The sequence below is a fragment of the Bolinopsis microptera genome, chromosome 12 (assembly GCF_026151205.1).
Source record: "Bolinopsis microptera isolate Bmic1 chromosome 12, MBARI_Bmic_1.0, whole genome shotgun sequence".
NCBI classification, from domain to species: Eukaryota; Metazoa; Ctenophora; class Tentaculata; order Lobata; family Bolinopsidae; genus Bolinopsis; species Bolinopsis microptera.
The window spans coordinates 3,547,703-3,568,359 of NC_087083.1; the positions used below are offsets into that span (position 1 = coordinate 3,547,703).

The window sequence follows — 20,657 nt, forward strand, 5'->3', positions numbered from 1 at the left end:
GTTCCAGTCTTTCAAAGAACGTGTGTTAGGGAGAATTTCCAGAAATCATAATATCGATGGCATTTAGTTAATAATTTTGACAGAAACTTTTGTTTAGTTTAATTTTTCTTGGTCTCATTCTCATTATAATAGTCATTATTTATACATTATAGTTTTCTTTGTAAAAACGAAGTTGCGTGAATATTTTGTTGCTTTTAACAAAATATATAGAAATTAAAAGAGTCCTGTACAACGTTACTATTCAGAAATTGAAACCCATTACCCAGCAAGCATTAACATTTAACAAATATTACATTATTTATTATTATTTACTACTCAAGCAAATAAAAATCAAACCAATCATAACCATTACTGAAGAAATAAAATATTAACTTAAGTTAAAGTCTGATAAACTTGCAAAGAAATTCGTAGATCTAATTACAAAGTCATACTGATAAATAAACTTTCATAACTCTGAACAAAAAAGGTTTTAAAACACACTGATAACTGAGATTATCAGAGTGTCACGTGTGATCCTCGTGTATCTCGGGAGTGTACGTGAGAAGTGGTCACGTGTGATTCTCGTGTATCTCGGGAGTGTAGGTGAGAAGTACCACCATAACCCAGCTGTGTAGCAGTAACATGTAGCCTAGTACCATTAGCCTGGCTTGTGGGTACCTCCTAAGAAACACACCTAATCTCACACTAAACTTATCTATAGAGTTCAGAGCGTCTCTCAGTCTCTCATTCTTGTAACTAGGTCTAGAAGTTTCCACAAACCCCTCCCTCTCGACTGGCACTGAAACAGAGTTATTTCTCCTCTCAACTTGCTGTAACACTCCCTCTAATCCCTCCAGACGCAACACTAGACTACTCCTCTCACTGTTCAACCTCTCTACTTCACCCTGCTTGTTTAGCAACACCTGAACATATTGTCATAGTTACCAATATCATCATATTTCTATAGCAACCAGTATTACGGATGATACTGAAAGCTAGATTACCGAAATTTTTGTTGATAAACAGAAAATCATTAGAATAGAAGGAGACATTTAATAAGTTTAATGCTATAAACGGTAAGATTTAACTACTGTCATTTCTAGTACCTCAGTGAGTGAGTTTATCTTGACCTCCAATTCCGAGTCACTGCCAGCTCCATTGACGACAAACCGCGCGTTACGTACAGTCTCCAGCTCAGTGCGCAGCGCGCGCACTTCCGCCGCAGAGGTAGAACGCAAAACAGTCATGTCTCTCTGACAAATTACCATCTCCTGAGAGTGTTTTCAGGGTAACAAAGTGTTGAGATCATTGCAGATCAGACAAGATATAAGACGGTTGTTCTGGTTACCTCTTTCAGTCGCGACACTATGTCTTGGTACTCAGTTAACTCGTTTTCTCTGTCTTTTGTTGCACTTTCTGCCGTTGAGCACTGCTCTAATGCTTGTTGCAGCTCCTACAATGGTATGGGATTCACAACCAACAGAAACAATATAGTGACAAGATCTGGGTAACTAGGCGGTAACTAGGTGGTAACTAGGTGGTAACTAGGTGGTAACTAGGTGGTAACTAATGGTAACTAATGGTAACTATTGGTAACTAGGTGGTAACTAGGTGGTAACTAATGGTAACTAATGGTAACTATTGGTAACTAGGTGGTAACTAGGTGGTAACTAGGTGTTAACTAGGTGGTAACTAATGGTAACTAATGGTAACTATTGGTAACTAGGTGGTAACTAGGTGTTAACTAGGTGGTAACTAGGTGGTAACTAGGTGGTAACTAATGGTAACTAATGGTAACTATTGGTAACTAGGTGGTAACTAGGTGGTAACTAGGTGTTAACTAGGTGGTAACTAGGTGGTAACTAGGTGGTAACTAGGTGGTAACTAGGTGGTAACTAGGTGGTAACTAGTGGTAACGTGTTTGCAAGATCTGGGTAACGTGTTTGCTTCCCGAGCCCCCTCGAGTACAGTGTACGAATAACCACCCGGTTTTCCCTTAATATATAAGTAAGTAAGTACAGTTACAGTAAATAATGAGAGCTGAGTGTTTGTTATAGTTACCTCGCTGTGAGTTTGCTCTACACTGGTCAAATGCTCCTTCGTAATCACCAACTCGCACTTAGTCGACCTATAATAATAACACTGTTATTATAGTTCCATCAAATTTAAATAAGAAATTTGCAGAATATCATTTTGTGTTGATGTGAGAATTTATAAACTCTAACCTGAGCTCGGACTCTATCAAGTTGCGCTCTTGAATCATCATCTCCACTCCTTCGTCATCTAAAATTGAGGTATCTGCAGGGGATTTCTTTTCTTTTGCCTGAATTATTTGATGGTATTTATGATGAAGTATAATGAGAAAGATAATAGTATATTTGAGAAATTAAAGACCGCCCCACAAGCTCTTTATATAATTTCAGTTTAAGTTTACCCCTTACTAGCCTGTCACGTGACCAAAACAGTTTTTTGCCCATGATAACTCTCCGGGGACGCATTTTTACAATACATCATGGGGGGTGATTCGGAATTAGCGTTCAAAAATACACCGATCATGATTATTGTCATACCCTCAGGGCCTTTTCACAAGAATTTTCTTTTAATTTGGGCGAGCGATTTAGTGGGAGCGGTTACAGTTAAATTACATTTTTTTCCCTTAATATGTACAGGGTGGGCCAAAAGTCAGTACCCATACGTTGACCTTTATAGCTCAGTCACTGAGTGCCCAATTGAAATAATTCTTTCTGGTATGACTTAGTACCACCACTGATTCGAGGAATTTGTCAACTCGAAAAATGTTCGTGTTCATTTTTTTCAAATGAAGGTTCATTTTTGCATTTATTTGATAGTTTGGATAGTCGGATTGAGCTTAATTTTATTTAATTGTGTTTGGCCATTCGAATTACGTTTAAGTCCTGAAAAAATTAGAACTGTAGATTCTCAGATGACCGAGATATGAAGCATAACGAGTTGATTCATTACGTGTGATCAGGTGATTGGTTTACCTAATCACGTGATTAGGTGACCCCGTTAACCACCCCGTTAAACATTATGGGAATTGTTAAGGCTAGCAAATCAAGGTGTCGTGTCACGGTGTCACATAATAACCCAATCAATTTTGTTAACGAGATACAGAAAATACTTGATAACTTCGTCATTTCTAATCAGTTTTGCCTCATTTTTTTTAGATCATATGCAACATTTAATAATCTACCGTCTCTAAAAAAATTAGGCATTCAGTATGTTCATAGAAAACAATATAAGTGTTTTAATATTGAATGGGCGTGGTCTAAAATATTCGAATTTTCAAATTTTGACGACGGAATCCTCGAACAAGTAGTAGGTATACAGTATGCCATCTGCAAAGCAACAACTCTCAAATATAAAACACAGCGGAGGTATAAGACCCAACGTATGGGTACTGACTTTTGGCCCAACGGCCACCCTGTAGATGTAATGATCCAAGCCTCATCTACATTAATTATAACGCTGGCTTTATTGAAACCTCTTCATATCTTGGATCTGTGTAATAAAAACGTGGGCGCGCGGCGCAGTGACATGACATGGTGAACATAGCAAATGAAAATTCTTGATACGTAAAGAAACATGCGCGTTCCAATTTCAGTACAATTTTAGTGATTTGCCAGTGACACACAAATGCTAAAATTTCGATTATACTCCGAAATCCTTTTTTATTCTGCTAAATACATTATAAACCGGCCAAAATCCTTTTAATTTACAAAATTTCCAATAGCAGATTATTTCAGAAGCTCAAAGCATGCAGAAAACAACAAACAGAACAAGAAGTGATGAAGAGAATGTTGATCTAAATGACAACAAATTTACCTGAAGTACACGTGTAGCTCTCTCTTTGTAATCTGACAGATCTTTTCTTGAAAATTCCAATTCGTTTTGAGAAAGCTTCAGTTCGGACAATGTGCTGAAATGTGAAATGTAAGGTGGCAACTTTAGATATAAGATGATAAGTAAAAATGCTCTCATTAAATGATGTCGCCCTAATTATTATATAGCACAAATGCGTTATGTATATAAATAGTATACAGTATACAATACATAGGACTGAACGTCTTCTAGAACTTTGATTTAATTTTGCTTATAAAAGTTGAAACGTTTGGTCTTAGTTTCACATCCAGGAATTTGTGTAGTACTAATATATATAAAAAAATAATAATAGTATTATCTTATAGTTATTTTGGTCTAATGATTTATGATCATAATATTGTGAAGTTATACATTGTATGTATATAAGTTATACATTGTATGTATATAAGTTATACATTGTATGGATATAAGTTATACATTGTATGTATATAATGTATACATTGTATGTATAAGTTATACATTGTATGTATATAAGTTATACATTGTATGTATATAAGTTATACATTGTATGTATATAAGTTATACATTGTATGTATAAGTTATACATTGTATGTATAAAGTGTATTGTACCCGGTATATCTGCGCTTCTCCTCTCTGAGTAATTGCTGTGTGTTGTGTAGTGTGTTAGTTACTTTTACTATTTGACACTGTAACTCTTCTTCTCGCTCCCTACTTTCACCCTGCAATAGTATAGTGCAGTGTAGTAACGAAGGACCCCGCTGACCCCGCAGTGTGGGGGGGGGGGGTTGGGCAGGGGGGAATCTTAGGGGGGGGGGCGCAAAATCGTCGTTTGAATGTGGGACAATTTTTAAAAACTTAACTGAGGTACTAGCAAAACTGCACGTTTTGCTCTAGAAACACACTTTCTTAAAGATTTTACCGGCATACCCTCTAAAATCACCTAATTTGTTCAATTTTATGGAGGGGCGCCAAAAGGGAAGGGGGCGCCAACAGGAGGGCGCATTTTCGGCGGGGGGGGGGGGGGGGGGGGTGCCAACAGGCAACGTTTCGCCACTGGTATAGTGTATAGTTACTGTTACATTAGAACCACAATACGTGTATATAAGGCCCCTAATGCAAGGCCCCTAATGTAAGGCCCCTAATGTAAGTCCCTAATGTAAGGCCCCTAATTTAAGGCCCCTAATGTAAGGCCACTAATGTAAGGCCCCTAATTTAAGGCCCCTAATGTAAGGCCCCTAATGTAAAGCCCCTAATGTAAGGCCCCATAATGTAAAGCCCCTAATGTAAGGCCCCTAATGTAAGGCCCCTAATGTAAAGCCCCTAATGTAAGGCCCCTAATGTAAGGCCCCTAATGTAAGGCCCCTAATGTAAGGCCCCTAAGAAGTGTTTAAGATGGCAAAAATGAAAAATAACGGTTTAGAAGGCTTGAAAAAGGTCGAATTGAAGGGCAATAAAACTGTTACCTGTATTTTAGAGAGAGATTCTTTGTAATGTTCTACCAGTTCATTAGAAACCGTTACTATGGTTACTATGGTTACTATGGTAACCTGTACTTGAGAGAGATTCTTTGTAATTTTCTACAAGCTCATTAGAAACTGTTACCCTAGTTACTATGGTTACTATGGTTACTATGGTTACTATGGTTACTATGGTTACCTGTACTTTAGAGAGAGATTCTTTGTAATGTTCTACCAGTTCATTAGAAACCGTTACTATGGTTACTATGGTTACTATGGTTACTATGGTTACTATGGTTACTATAGTTACTATGGTTACCTGTACTTTAGAGAGAGATTCTTTGTAATGTTCTACCAGTTCATTAGAAACCGTTACTATGGTTACTATGGTTACTATGGTAACCTGTACTTGAGAGAGATTCTTTGTAATTTTCTACAAGCTCATTAGAAACTGTTACCCTAGTTACTATGGTTACTATGGTTACTATGGTTACTATGGTTACTATGGTTACCTGTACTTTAGAGAGAGATTCTTTGTAATGTTCTACCAGTTCATTAGAAACCGTTACTATGGTTACTATGGTTACTATGGTTACTATGGTTACTATGGTTACTATAGTTACTATGGTTACCTGTACTTTAGAGAGAGATTCTTTGTAATGTTCTACCAGTTCATTAGAAACTGTTACCTCCTCTTTCAACTGGCTCAGTTCTCCGTGACAAGAACTGGACACTCTCAACTCCTCCTCCATTCGTTTTGTATGCGCTGTAAAGATTAGTAGATAATTACCTAATTATTAATTACTTGCTATTTAATTAGTAACTAAATATTAATTACTTGCTATTTTCGTTTCAACATTTCTCATCAATTCGTCATTTGTATTTCATTTTTATGAAAAAATGAAATACAAATAGAAATGAGGGGGGGAGGGGGAGGGGGCGGGTCAATTACCGGTCTGAGCTCCGAGCTCCGAGTCAGCCTCCGCTAGCCTTACTTTGAGAACTCCTATCTGAGTATCTTTAGCCTGCAAAACATACCTTTACAATTAGTTAATAAGTTGATAAGCTAATTAATTAAGGTTTACAATTAGTTACCTAAATGGTTACTATGGTTACTATGGTTACTAAATGGTTACTATGGTTACTATGGTTACTAAATGGTTACTATGGTTACTATGGTTAATATGGTTACTATATGGTTACTAAATGGTTACTGTGGTTACTATGGTTACTATAGTTACTGTGGTTACTATGGTTACTATAGTTACTATGGTTACTGTGCATATAATGGTAACTAAATGGTTACTATGGGTACTATTGACTAACAGTGAGGGCCTCCTTTAAATCAGCCTCAGTTCCCTTTATGCTTCTTATCAAGGACAGTTGTTTTGTTATTTCTTCTTCTCTTTCTTTCAGTTTCTTCTTCTGCTTCTCCTCCAGGATCTGCTGTGACTGCAACTTATCCTGAAATATCATTCTAATAATCATTTACAAAGCTTATTAGTGAGACTGCAACTTATCCTGAAATATCATTCTAATAATCATTTACAAAGCTTATTAGTGAGACTGCAACTTATCCTGAAATATCATTCTAATAATCATTTATAAAGCTTATTAGTGAGACTGCAACTTATCCTGAAATATCATTCTAATAATCATTTACAAAGCTTATTAGTGAGACTGCAACTTATCCTGAAATATCATTCTAATAATCATTTACAAAGCTTATTAGTGAGACTGCAACTTATCCTGAAATATCATTCTAATAATCATTTACAAAGCTTATTAGTGAGACTGCAACTTATCCTGAAATATCATTCTAATAATCATTTACAAAGCTTATTAGTGAGACTGCAACTTATCCTGAAATATCATTCTAATAATCATTTACAAAGCTTATTAGTGAGACTGCAACTTATCCTGAAATATCATTCTAATAATCATTTACAAAGCTTATTAGTGAGACTGCAACTTATCCTGAAATATCATTCTAATAATCATTTACAAAGCTTATTAGTGAGACTGCAACTTATCCTGAAATATCATTCTAATAATCATTTACAAAGCTTATTAGTGAGACTGCAACTTATCCTGAAATATCATTCTAATAATCATTTACAAAGCTTATTAGTGAGACTGCAACTTATCCTGAAATATCATTCTAATAATCATTTACAAAGCTTATTAGTGAGACTGCAACTTATCCTGAAATATCATTCTAATAATCATTTACAAAGCTTATTAGTGAGACTGCAACTTATCCTGAAATATCATTCTAATAATCATTTACAAAGCTTAGTACTTACTAGTGAGTAGTGTGCCTCCTAATGTTTAATAAAATCTGTGGTTAAAAGGTCACACTAGTGCCTGTTAGTGTGAAAAATATTTACTATAATATAAGTTACATAAATTTTATGGTAGTCATGTACACATAAAAAACTTACAATGTACATCAATATAATATGATTAATTCCTAATCATTTCGTATAAATGTACAACTTTAAAGTGAGAACATACCCTGTACGAACTAATTTTAGAAGATAAGAACCCAATCTCATCAGTTAGCTGAGTAACTTCTTGTTTAATCAGTTTATTTTCCAGCTCCAGTCTGTCAAAGTACTCTCCCCTCACCGCCTCTCCTTAGATAAAACAAGCTAAACGTAGATTATAAGGTAAGGTAATTCCGCTGTTATTTAGCGGCATTATTTAAAAACACCAGTTAATTAATGCTAATAAATAATAACTAGTATATAATTAAAGTAGAGATCTGACTAACCATCCCCACTATCATCACTAAGCGACACCAGGTCCTGGGATGAAGGTACTATCTCTGGAGAGGAGTGAGATTCTTCTGAACCTGGGGTATTAAATAGTGGTAACTAGGTGGTAACTAGGTGGTAACTAGTGGTAACTAGTAGTAACTAGGTGGTAACTAGGGGTAACTAGTGATAACTAGGTGGTAACTATGGTTATTAGTGGTAACTAGTGATAGCTAGTGGTAACTAGGTGGTAACTAGGTGGTAACTAGTGGTAACTAGTGGTAACTAGGTGGTAACTAGGTGGTAACTAGTGGTAACTAGTGGTAACTAGTGGTAACTAGGTGGTAACTAGTGGTAACTAGGTGGTAACTAGTGGTAACTAGGTGGTAACTAGTGGTAACTAGGTGGTAACTAGTGGTAACTAGGTGGTAACTAGTGGTAACTAGTGGTAACTAGTGGTAACTAGTGGTAACTAGGTGGTAACTAGTGGTAACTAGGTGGTAACTAGTGGTAACTAGTGGTAACTAGGTGGTAACTAGGTGGTAACTAGGTGGTAACTAGTGGTAACTAGTGGTAACTAGGTGGTAACTAGTGGTAACTAGTAGTAACTAGTGGTAACTAGGTGGTAACTAGTGGTAACTAGTGGTAACTAGGTGGTAACTAGTGATAACTAGGTTGTAACTAGTGGTAACTAGGTGGTAACTAGTGGTAACTAGTGGTTACTAGGTGGTAACTAGGTGATAACTAGTGGTAACTAGTGGTAACTAGCAGTAACTAGTGGTAACTAGGTGGTAACTAGTGATAACTAGGTGATAACTAGTGGTAACTAGTGGTAACTAGCAGTAACTAGTGGTAACTAGTGATAACTAGGTGGTAACTAGGTGGTAACTAGGTGATTACTAGTGGTAACTAGGTGGTAACTAGGTGGTAACTAGGTGGAAACTAGGTGGCAACTAGGTGGTAACTAGGTGGAAACTAGGTGGCAACTAGGTGGTAACAAGGTGGTAACTAGTTGGTAAATAGTTGGTAACTAGTTGGTAACTAGTGGTAACTAGTGGTAACTAGTGGTAACTAGGTGGTAACTAGGTGGTAACTAGGTGGTAACTAGTTGGTAAATAGTTGGTAACTAGTTGGTAACTAGTGGTAACTAGGTGGTAACTAGGTGGTAACTAGTTGGTAAATAGTTGGTAACTAGTTGGTAACTAGTGGTAACTAGTTGGTAACTAGTTGGTAAATAGTTGGTAACTAGGTGGTAACTAGGTGGTAACTAGTTGGTAACTAGTTGGTAACTAGTGGTAACTAGTGGTAACTAGTGGTAACTAGTGGTAACTAGTGGTAACTAATGGTAACTATTTGGATTGATGGATTGAAAGCACCCATCTCTGGGGAGCAATGAGACTGAAATACTATTAGTTAAATTAATTAATTAGATTAAGTGTATGTTAGCTGATTAGATAGATATCAGAATATTTATATAATTAGATGTTAGACTAGGAAATAATAAAAAGTTGTTTAAAGTATAAAGTAAAACCAGTGAGGAAGATGTTTTGTTCTCCAGGCAGAAGAGAGTTGTTCAGACTTGAGAACACATTCTTATCTTCCTCTTCTGAAATATTTATCAATTTAAAGGAAATTAAATTAAATGCTCAATCAATACAATTGTTTAACTTGTTAGTACAGTAAAACCCCGCGGTAAAGTGGGCTGTAGTACAGTGTACTAGTATAGTTACCATGGTAACTAGGTGAATCTTCCTCTTGAAGAGATTCAGCAGTTTTTTTGTCCACCTGATCCAAAAAAGCTTCTGCTTGATTAGCGAGATCAGTCAACGACAATGTCCATGCTGACATTCCCTATACTGAATTACTTTGTTAAAATATAATATGTTATGTACTAAGATATTAAGATATTTAATAATATAACTTCTTGACAGTAATTTTGAACATATTATAAACATGTTTTGAAATAAAAACCTATATCTAGTGGTAACTGAAAACTGTTGTTGAGGATGGCGTGGTTGATAGTATTAGTGTTGGGTATGTATCTAAAATATATATTTGGTCAAAAGATACTTAAATCATGAGATTATTAGCCTTAGAGCTGAGAATTATTGATTATTACGAGAATTGTTCCTAATTAGCCTGATTGTAGTTACTTGAGAAGAAACTTTCCTTTAGGTTGGCTAATATTATAATTCCACAGCAGCTAATTAATAATTAAGCTGTGAGCTCAGTACAGAGTTGAGGGGGAGACCATTATATTGTGTGGGCGATATTTCCCCCAACAATCTTTGTGAGCTCATTACTTCACTGCAAACAAACCCCCTCACTATTTACACACCTGCACTTCTGTTCCCTATTATTGTAAACATATTGATCCTGTGTAATCCTGTGTAATCCTCTGTAATCCTGTATATTGTGAGTCATCATGTTCCTTATCGTGTGCCTCATCACAACCTACCTTATCTGGAAAACGTATCTTATAATCAATACGATGTTAAATAGAAAGAGTTTAAGTGCAATCCCACAACCGCCCATTGATAACTTCTACTTTGGACACGAGCCGTCCATTACCAAGGCCAAAGAAGAGAATAGATTCCTAGACCTGTTTGTTGAATGGGTCAACACATACGGGACAACAGTGCTGTTCTGGATCGGAGCCCGACCCTTTGTCTTTACAGCAGACCCTGAAATGCTGAAACAGTGCGCCACTGATCTCAAGTCTTTCTCAAAAGTCAACAATCTCCCCAACAGACATTTGTTCGGACAGAAGATAATAGGGACAGACAGTATTCTCAGTGGAGGGGGGCTCAAGTGGGCGGTGAAGAGAAAAGTAATGTCGCGTTTCTTTGCAAAGACCAACATGAAGGAGATGTTTGAAGCAGCAAAGCCCCACATGGAGGGACCAGAGTTGGGGAGATGGAGGGAGCAAGTTGGGAGAGGAGAAGTACTGGACCTGCATGAAGAGCTATCCATCACCTTCTCTTCTTATCTCCAGGTCCTAGGACTATCAGACTTCCTCCCAGCTAAAACCATTGCTAGAAACGTGTTCCTTCTTCTAGAGGCTATCCCCAAACAGCTCTTCCAAAGATGGTCCTATCTATTATCCTCTGACAAGACTAAAATGTTTGCTCTGATCAAGAAGATGAGAAGTGATACAAAACAGACTGTAGTGGAAAGAATAGAGGAGATGAAGAACAACCCTGACGACACAATCCCATCTCTAGACATGTTAGGACACCTGATAGAGGCTAACCAGAGTAACGATGGTCAGACTTCTAACTCCGAGGCAAAGGTAGTTGAGGGAGTGGTGGACGATGTGATGACCGTGTGTCTTGTTCTGGATAACATGGTTAAGCAGATATGTGCTCTTTTCATGTTCCTAGAAAATGAGCAGGAAGTACAAGGGAAAATGATGGAGGAGCTCCGCAACACCGATATAGAGGATTTCAATGACCTGAACAATTTGAAATACACAGAGAAGTGCATTCTAGAGTCTCTCAGGATGGGGCCGGCACTGTTGAGGGGCACCAGAACTTACAAGTTAGTGAAATATTTAGTTTTACAAATCTAATTAGTAAATAGCGAGTCACTTGTTACAGAATTTAATTTTTGTTCCAGTCTAACCTATACTTGGTGTGGTTGAATTATGTGGAATTTATACTTTCTGCAACCAATTTTTCTCAATATATATTATAAAATGATCACTCTTCACTGCAATTGCAATAAAATGCTATAACAGAGGCTGGCAACCTTACTTCATAAACTTGATTATCTGTAATATGGTGAGACAAAATCAACTGTTCCATGAAAAATGAAAAATATCAACAAAAAAATGTCCATATTAAGAGGGAATCAATTGAGTGTTACATAAAATAACTAAATATTTTGCGTGCTTAGCAGACCTATCTAATGTTTTCAGGACCGCCACAAACAAGAGGTTCGGACCATACGTAGTGAACACAAGAAATGTTAGAGTTCACTTCTCGGAGTACGTAATGCAGATGAACCCGGATTATTGGCCAGAACCTAAAAAGTTTAACCCAGAAAGATGGCAGCCAGGATTCAACCCAGAGCCCTTCTCCTACATGCCATTCTTCGTAGGAAGTAGAGGCTGTCTGGGTAAACATATGGCTATGATGATGATGAAGTTAACGCTTTCTGTGCTGGCTAAAAACTTTGAGTTGCAGCAGAGTTTTAACAAGAAGGAACCGCCCACTATAAATCAGAACATGGCTGTGATGCGCATTATCAACAGAGTAGATTGTTTGATAACACCCTTAGCAGTAAGTTGAGTAGTTGGACAATTTCTATTGAAATTTTCATGTTTTTAAAGTTTCTATAACTGATCATCGGTAAAGAATATTTTATGGCCTTAAAAAAAGAACAATGAGCGTGATGATTATGATATGTGATAATACACAGTATTATATACATAGAATTTCACTGGACAGAAATTAAGCGCCTAACAGGTTTTTAGATTAACGAACAGAAACAGAACACTAACTTCTAACATGATTGTTATGTTGAAGAAGCAATATATTATGTACCTCTCTGTTAATACACCAAACTCTTATGAAATGTTATGACTATACTGATCTACTGATATTTGTATGCCAGCTTTACTGTCTTATTATGTTGAGGTTTAACCAGTGGCGTAAAGTTGCCTGTTGCCCCCCCTCCTTAAAATTGAACAAATTAGGTGATTATTTGTAGGTTTACAACCTACCAGGACGCGCCGAGTTGGACTCAGATATTTTACGAGTATCACCCGTTAAGTGATTATAGGGCATATGCCGGTAAAATCTCTAATAAACTGTGTTTCTAGAGCAAAACGCACAGTTTTGCTAGTACTTAAGTTAAGTTTTTCAAAATTGTCCCACATTCAAAGACGGTTATATTTTTGTCTGCTTTAATTGGTACTAAAATTGTTGTTTTCTTGAAATTGTTGACTTTCTTTCACTTTTAGTAATTGAGAACAGTACAAATTAAAAAACAAATATTGACTCTTGAACACATTATTGTGAATCTTCGGCCGTAAAGTAAAGGTAAACTTTTTTGTTTCATTTTGTAACAGACTGAAGAAATATATCGAAAATTCATATGATTTTGTGATCCTATAAAAAAAATTGTAAAGCAATTCTGCCAGACTCACTCAATACAAACATTGCTTCCATTATAAACCACTTGTCCAAATTTTAAAAATCTTGTGGATTATGAAAGTAAACGTGTCATTTGATGTATTGTATACACTAGTTCTGAATAATTTAACGGGTGATACTCGTAAAATATCTGTTCCATATTATATTGGACCGTCGACGAGTCCAACTCGGCGCGCGTCCTGGCCTGGTAGGTTGTAAACCTACAAATATATTCCAAATTATGCCCATTTGTAAATATGAAAATTTCTGAAGAGTAATTTCAAATTTGCCAGATTTGATGAGCTTTTTGCCCAATTACAATGACCAATTAGTCAGTTAACTGAAAATGGTATTATTGAGTCATTCATTATTATTTATAGGAAGTCAAAAAAAATGAAAGAAATCATATATTTCCATTTTCGAAATTGACGATGTCAAACTTTCAAAATCTTTCCCTTGCGAAGCAAAACAACTAATAACGTCATTGGTCATGTGAACAATAATGATAGTTTGCGCGGCGCCTTTTTTTCTTATGTGACGCGAATTTATGCCTCATGTTGTGGGCTTGACGGATGTTACTAGTTTAAATTTCTTTGTAGGTTTTCAACCTACCAGGACGCGGACGCGCGACGCGCGCCGAGTTGGACTCGTCGACGGTCCAATATATGGAACAGATATTTTACGAGTATCACCCGTTAAAAATTTCTTCGAAGTAGCGCGCGCCGCGTTTCCTTCTCGAAATGCCTGCGATGGCACGTGCTACGAAGTAGCGCGCGCCGGGCCAGATCATTAACAATGGTCAAGTTGTGGGCTTGCCTTACCTGGGTATCCCAGGCTATAATGGTGATCATAAAAATAAAAATAATGCTGTTCGTTAATGGGCGAGATGCACCACTGGGATCGCCAAGGCAAGCGAGCGGCAAAAAATTTATAACCGATGTTACTCGTCTAAATTTTTTCGAAGTAGCGTGCGCCGCTTAGTCTTACTTCTCGAAATGTTAATGTTATTAGCACGATGCAAGTGCTACAAATTAGTAGCGTGCGCCGGGCTAGTCCGTTAAAAATGGACAAAATTGACATTTTCAATTAAGGTTGAATATTCATTTAATTTTTACTGGGCCGCGCTCAGCCTGTCATTCCGCCAAATCTTTATTCGTTAATGAACATAATAGCCTGGGGTCCTCAGGTAATTTAATTTTAGCACGCTCGTATAGCCGTTGTGTGGAAATGAAAATAGCATTGAACCGTACTGTACGGTTAAAAACACCCCTTCTACATATTCCAACTTGACCCGGCGCGTGCTACTTTGAAGCACTTTACCTCGGGTCATAATAATAATATTTCGCGAGAAGAAAGCGGCGTGCGCTACTTCGAAGAAATATAGACGAGTATCATCCATCAAATCCCAATTTTATTTATCTATTTGTGTTGGGACAAGATAAATGCATTTAGTTCAAAACTTCACAAATTATTTATATTAAATACCAACCGTATCGTATCGAAAATTGAAATTAACTTACAATTTAGCAAATTCAAATCAATTTTATTTAATTGTGGAAGAAATTTTCAATTGTGGAACATTTCATTCTAAGAACACCATATTTTATTTGCTGCATGCTGCACTCAAGATAAAACCTCAACCTTGTAATATGTTGACGGACACTTAACACACATAAAAAGAACTTTAACATTTAAACCTATCATAGGAATATGGTAGATACCGGGGCAGGAAGTGCACACCCTAGTACTGATATCACGGTGTTATGTCACAGAAGGATGCTAGGACCTTATTAATATGAAACAGACAAGCTATTAAACCTGTTATTCGGAATGAATGTTAAATCGTACAAATCAACAGGGTGTTTCAAGGCTCGTGTCCAAAATGTAAATCGTACAAATCTAGATAACCGCCAGCTAATTTTATTCACTTCTGTTGTGGGAACAGAATGTTAAGTTTCTCCACTGAACAAAGCGCTTATTTAACACAGAACCAACTTTATCGAGTTAAACTGTAACAGTGCCGCAGTAACACACTGTTACACATTGTAACACCTTTCTTCAAATGAAACCTCAATCAACCAGGACAGTCTATACCATTAATCTAACAACTCTTTGAAACATGATTTCAAGTGAGAGCAATCTGAAGAATATTAACGAGGAAGTTAAAAAACACAACTGATTTTCAGGTGAGAGCCTCCTGAATATCAGTTCTGCAAAAGGGACACTTTCTGGAACAGGTGGTGAGCCAGCGATCTATACAGTACTCATGAAACTCATGTTCACAGGGCAGCACACGTAGTGTCTCTCCGACACTGTAGTGACCTGTAATATGGTAACTTGTTACAAAACACAATGTAACTATGGTAACTTGTTACAAAACACAATGTAACCATGGTAACTTGTTACTAAACACAATGTAACTATGGCAACTTGTTACAAAACGCAATTTAACTATGGCAACTTGTTACTAAACGCAATGTAACCATGGTAACTTGTTACAAAACACAATGTAACCATGTTAACTTGTTACAAAACACAATGTAACTATGGCAACTTGTTACAAAACGCAATTTAACTATGGCAACTTGTTACTAAACGCAATGTAATCATGGTAACTTGTTACAAAACACAATGTAACCATGGTAACTTGTTACAAAACACAATGTAACCATGGTAACTTGTTACAAAACACAATGTAACCATGTTAACTTGTTACAAAACACAATGTAACTATGGCAACTTGTTACAAAACACAATGTAACTATGGCAACTTGTTACAAAACACAATGTAACTATGGCAACTTGTTACAAAACACAATGTAACCATGGTAACTTGTTACAAAACACAATGTAACTATGGTAACTTGTTACAAAACACAATGTAACCATGGTAACTTGTTACAAAACACAATGTAACCATGTTAACTTGTTACAAAACACAATGTAACTATGGCAACTTGTTACAAAACGCAATTTAACTATGGCAACTTGTTACTAAACGCAATGTTAGCAGGGTGATTTGTTACAATACACAATGTAACTATGGTAACTTGTTACAAAACACAATGTAACCATGGTAACTTGTTACAAAACACAATGTAATCATGGTAACTTGTTACAAAACACAATGTAACTATGGTAACTTGTTACAAAACACAATGTAACCATGGTAACTTGTTACAAAACACAATTTAACCATGGTAACTTGTTACAAAACACAATGTAACTATGGTAACTTGTTACAAAACACAATGTTACCATGGTAACTTGTTACAAAACACAATGTAACCATGTTAACTTGTTACAAAACACAATGTAACTATGGCAACTTGTTACAAAACGCAATTTAACTATGGCAACTTGTTACTAAACGCAATGTTAGCAGGGTGATTTGTTACAATACACAATGTAACTATGGTAACTTGTTACAAAACACAATGTAACCATGGTAACTTGTTACAAAACACAATGTAACCATGGTAACTTGTTACAAAACACAATGTAATCATGGTAACTTGTTACAAAACACAATGTAACCATGGTAACTTGTTACAGAACACAATGTAACCATGGTAACTTGTTACAAAACGCTATGTTACTATAGTAACTTGTTACAAACCACAATGTAACCAAAACACAATGTAACTATGGTAACTTGTTATAAAACACAATGTAACCATGGTAACTTGTTACAAAACACATTGTAACCATGGTAATTTGATGGTACAATGTTGGAATGTTAACAATGTAAGAATGTTCTTTTTCTACTAACCAAGACAAATGGAGCATTTCTTTTCCCGGCTCATATCTGCTTCACTAGCAACTTTAGTAGGAGCGCGGTCTAACACGTTCTTATCCACCAGAGGCGGGTTAGGAGTGGGTGCTATTCTGTGTAATAACTGAAATAGTTTTATATTTCACTTTATAAATGTAGTGTATTGAGGAGACGGGGGGAGATGATACTAATAATAGTCTATTAGTTGTAATAGTCTATTTCAAGTTGGACTTTTCTGGAAGACTACTCCACATATTGGGACTGTACCATGATAACACACTTGTAAATACTGATTATAAACCTCAAAAGAGTCCGTGAGAAGTCCGTTTAAGTTTTGGAGATCTCGTCGGAGTGTTGTTATCCGGTCCCTTAGGCTAGTCATGTGCAGTAACTCCTCGTGGGCAACAACCCCCCGTCTCTACCCAAATAATACGGTGAGTGCTGCGTGACATAATGCCTGAACTAAACGCAGTGAGGCTAGCACGCAAACTAACACTACTAGTAACTAGAACTGTGTGTTCGTGCAAACTAACACTACTAGAACTGTGTGTTCGTGCAAACTAACACTACTTTAACTGTGTGTTCGTGCAAACTAGCACTACTAGTAACTAGAACTGTGTGTTCGTGCAAACTAACACTACTAGAACTGTGTGTTCGTGCAAACTAACACTACTTTAACTGTGTGTTCGTGCAAACTAACACTACTACAACTGTGTGTTCGTGCAAACTAACACTACTAGAACTGTGTGTTCGTGCAAACTAACACTACTTTAACTGTGTGTTCGTGCAAACTAACACTACTTTAACTGTGTGTTCGCGCAAACTAACACTACTTTAACTGTGTGTTCGTGCAAACTAACACTACTAGAACTGTATTTACTTACAGTTGGTATGTTGATAGGAGGAGCACCAATAGAGTCGCCCGCACTTGAAATGTTCCTGCAAATAAAATTAATGAATAATATAATAAGCTTAAAGTTATTATAGATTTGCTACTTACGGATGACAGAATATAATATGTAGTTTATCTGCACTACATACACACTAATGTCTGTACCTTGCGTTGATTGGATCTTGAGAAGCTTGAAAAGTAACATCCTGAAAAATGATAATTTAACTCATGTATTTCTAACATGAACATTGATCATCACTTTTAAAAATGTTGGGGCAATGCTACTGAAACCCAAATTGGGCCACTGCTATTAATTGTGCACCGATTTGACTTTTAAAATGATGTTATCAGTTTGGTTTTGCTCAATAGCAATATCTCCCCTCCTTACCAAGTGTCGACTGTATGATCGCAGGCGCCTGGGGTTCGAATGGTTTGTGACTCTGGTCAGGGGGCTAACAATAACTCCTTCACTGGTAAGGTCGCGCATTACATTCTGAAACAATATTGTCAAAATTTGATTTAACTATGTTACTCATCTGATTGTGAGAGCTAACATTCTACAACCCCCCCTCTCTGTAAGCCATTTTACACATAACTATGGTGTAGCAATTACCAAAATTTACTTAACTTTTCTCAACAAATGCACAGATCTTGTGTATTCTTATTAAAGAGGAAGAGGGTACACTACTAGTCTGGATAATGTTCCAGTTTCACAGATCAGCTACCTGTACTGATCTGACCGTGTTTTAAGGCTAGTAAGCTGTCTCTCATTGACTGTGCGACATATACATGTGTACACATGTGTACACAAAATGCGCTAATTCGATGACGATTGTCACACTCTCTTTGAAGTTTCGAGCGCGCGTCGCTAAAATTGTGTGCGCGCGGCTTAGTCCAGACTTTATACGATTGGCGAACGCGCGTTCCATCAAAAAGCCATAAGAGACCGAATTACAGGGGGACATTCTATGCCATTGTACAATAATTCATTGCCAATGTTCTGAGTTACATTTTCCTTTTGGGGCTGATGCAGGTAAGATAATTACTTATCTACAATTAATCAATTCGATCATTTCTTCATTTTTAAAAATCGTATCACAAAGAGAAGTTTCCCTCGTTTAAAAAAAGATTTCAATGTACAAGTACTCAGTGGCGTAATGAAGGGCCCCGCTGACCCCGCTGTGCAGGGGGGCGCCGTCTTAGGGGGCGCCAAATCGTCGTTTGAATGTGGGACAATTTCGAAAACTTAACTAAAGTACTAGCAAAACTGCGCGTTTTGCTCTAGATACACACTTTTTTAGAGATTTTACCGGCGTATCCTCTAAAATCACCTAATTTGTTCAAATTTAGGGAGGGGCACCAAAAGGGGAGGGGGCGCCAACAGGGGGGCGCCTTTTCGGCGGGGGGGGGGGGGGGGGGGGGGGGCGCCAACAGGCAACGTTACGCCACTGCAAGTACTTCTCAGAATTCAGACGTAATTATTCGCCGGACCAACTCAAGGTTGTTAACAGGTCAATTGTAAATAATCAACTGTGTTGTGCAATGTTTTTGCAAAAAAGACGCTGTCATGGAGAACATATTACAAACAAAGAAGAATATTATATTATATAAGTGAACTGTACCATGAATTGCCCATACTGTCTGGAGCGTATAGGGCGGCGCGCGGTGGGTCTGCGAGCTCTATACCGCGACACTGAGTGTGCATTCCGTCTCACTCCAACTCCTTCAGTGGGACTCGAGCGCTGCACAAACTGCCTTAAAAAACGGGAAATCAGACTTGGTATCATTCTGTGAGGGTCCAGGGTTAGAAAACAGGTTATCGCACGCACGTACGCACGCACGCACGCACGCACGCACGCACGCACGCACGCACGCACGCACGCACGCACGCACGCACGCACACACGCACACACGCACGCACACACGCACGCACACACGCACGCACAGTCACACACAAATTGCAAGACATGACACACAGATAAACAATATATTTTGATATTTTAATATTTTCAATGTCTCAGGCTCTAAATTGATTCTAGATAAGCTAAATGGAAATAGAAATTTGGAAAATTTCCTTAACGAGGGGGCAGTAAGGAACAGTCACCCTACTACATGTAATATAATAATACTGTAATATAATAATACTGTAATATTTATGGCCGCAAAAATTAAAGCCGACAAAATGGAAAGCCAACATAACAATGGAACGATTACTACCATTGTCTGGCATTGCACCAGCGCATTAATCGCACTGTTAACTAATTCAGGGTAGTTACAGGGTGATGTGAACTAAACTCGGTGAAAATTACAGCTTTGGTAAACCGTAAAACTATCATTAACAATCACTCATTATGTAATTATGTAATAATAATTATGTAATGTCTCAACCACTCATTCAAATAGCTTCTAAGATTATTGAAAACCATTTAAAATACTCACAACACGCAAACAAATACAGATAATATTATGTAATATTAACACTATTGTAATGTTAACTGTATTACACTGAACACTATACTAGTAGTGTGAGTAGTTTCCTGGTGGAGACTAAAAACAAGAAACACAGACACACATACAGACAAACAGACAGACAGACAGACAGACAGACAGACAGACAGGCAGACAGACAGACAGACAGACAGACAGACAGACAGACAGACAGACAGACAGACAGACAGACAGACAGACAGACAGACAGACAGACAGACAGACAGACAGACAGACAGACCGACAGACAGACAGACAGACAGACAGACAGACAGACAGACAGACACAGACAGACACAGACAGACA

The 20,657-nt window shown here is 37.3% G+C and overlaps 3 protein-coding genes across 3 annotated transcripts; 1 reads left to right on the forward strand and 2 right to left on the reverse strand.

Moving 5' to 3' along the window:
• Positions 1 to 292: 292 nt before the first annotated feature.
• On the reverse strand, positions 293 to 9,931 carry LOC134823812 (golgin subfamily A member 5-like). Its single transcript, XM_063835388.1, has 14 exons — positions 9,790 to 9,931; positions 9,591 to 9,665; positions 8,077 to 8,157; positions 7,818 to 7,939; positions 6,627 to 6,764; positions 6,253 to 6,325; positions 5,933 to 6,066; positions 4,453 to 4,562; positions 3,826 to 3,919; positions 2,205 to 2,302; positions 2,041 to 2,107; positions 1,328 to 1,432; positions 1,086 to 1,250; positions 293 to 902 (listed from the first exon to the last, which is right to left on the reverse strand). The coding sequence occupies exons 1-14, from the start codon at positions 9,905 to 9,907 to the stop codon at positions 549 to 551; spliced, it is 1,734 nt and encodes a 577-aa protein (XP_063691458.1). The 5' UTR covers positions 9,908 to 9,931; the 3' UTR covers positions 293 to 548.
• A 470-nt stretch (positions 9,932 to 10,401) lies between these two features.
• Positions 10,402 to 13,106, forward strand: LOC134823815 (cholesterol 24-hydroxylase-like). The gene is made up of 2 exons (XM_063835393.1): positions 10,402 to 11,599; positions 11,979 to 13,106. The coding sequence occupies exons 1-2, from the start codon at positions 10,485 to 10,487 to the stop codon at positions 12,349 to 12,351; spliced, it is 1,488 nt and encodes a 495-aa protein (XP_063691463.1). The 5' UTR covers positions 10,402 to 10,484; the 3' UTR covers positions 12,352 to 13,106.
• A 1,547-nt stretch (positions 13,107 to 14,653) lies between these two features.
• LOC134823817 (E3 ubiquitin-protein ligase RNF181 homolog) lies at positions 14,654 to 19,613 on the reverse strand. Its single transcript, XM_063835395.1, has 7 exons — positions 19,487 to 19,613; positions 18,253 to 18,357; positions 18,030 to 18,070; positions 17,857 to 17,911; positions 17,274 to 17,390; positions 16,970 to 17,096; positions 14,654 to 15,519 (listed from the first exon to the last, which is right to left on the reverse strand). The coding sequence occupies exons 1-7, from the start codon at positions 19,487 to 19,489 to the stop codon at positions 15,380 to 15,382; spliced, it is 588 nt and encodes a 195-aa protein (XP_063691465.1). The 5' UTR covers positions 19,490 to 19,613; the 3' UTR covers positions 14,654 to 15,379.
• Between the last annotated feature and the right edge of the window lie 1,044 nt (positions 19,614 to 20,657).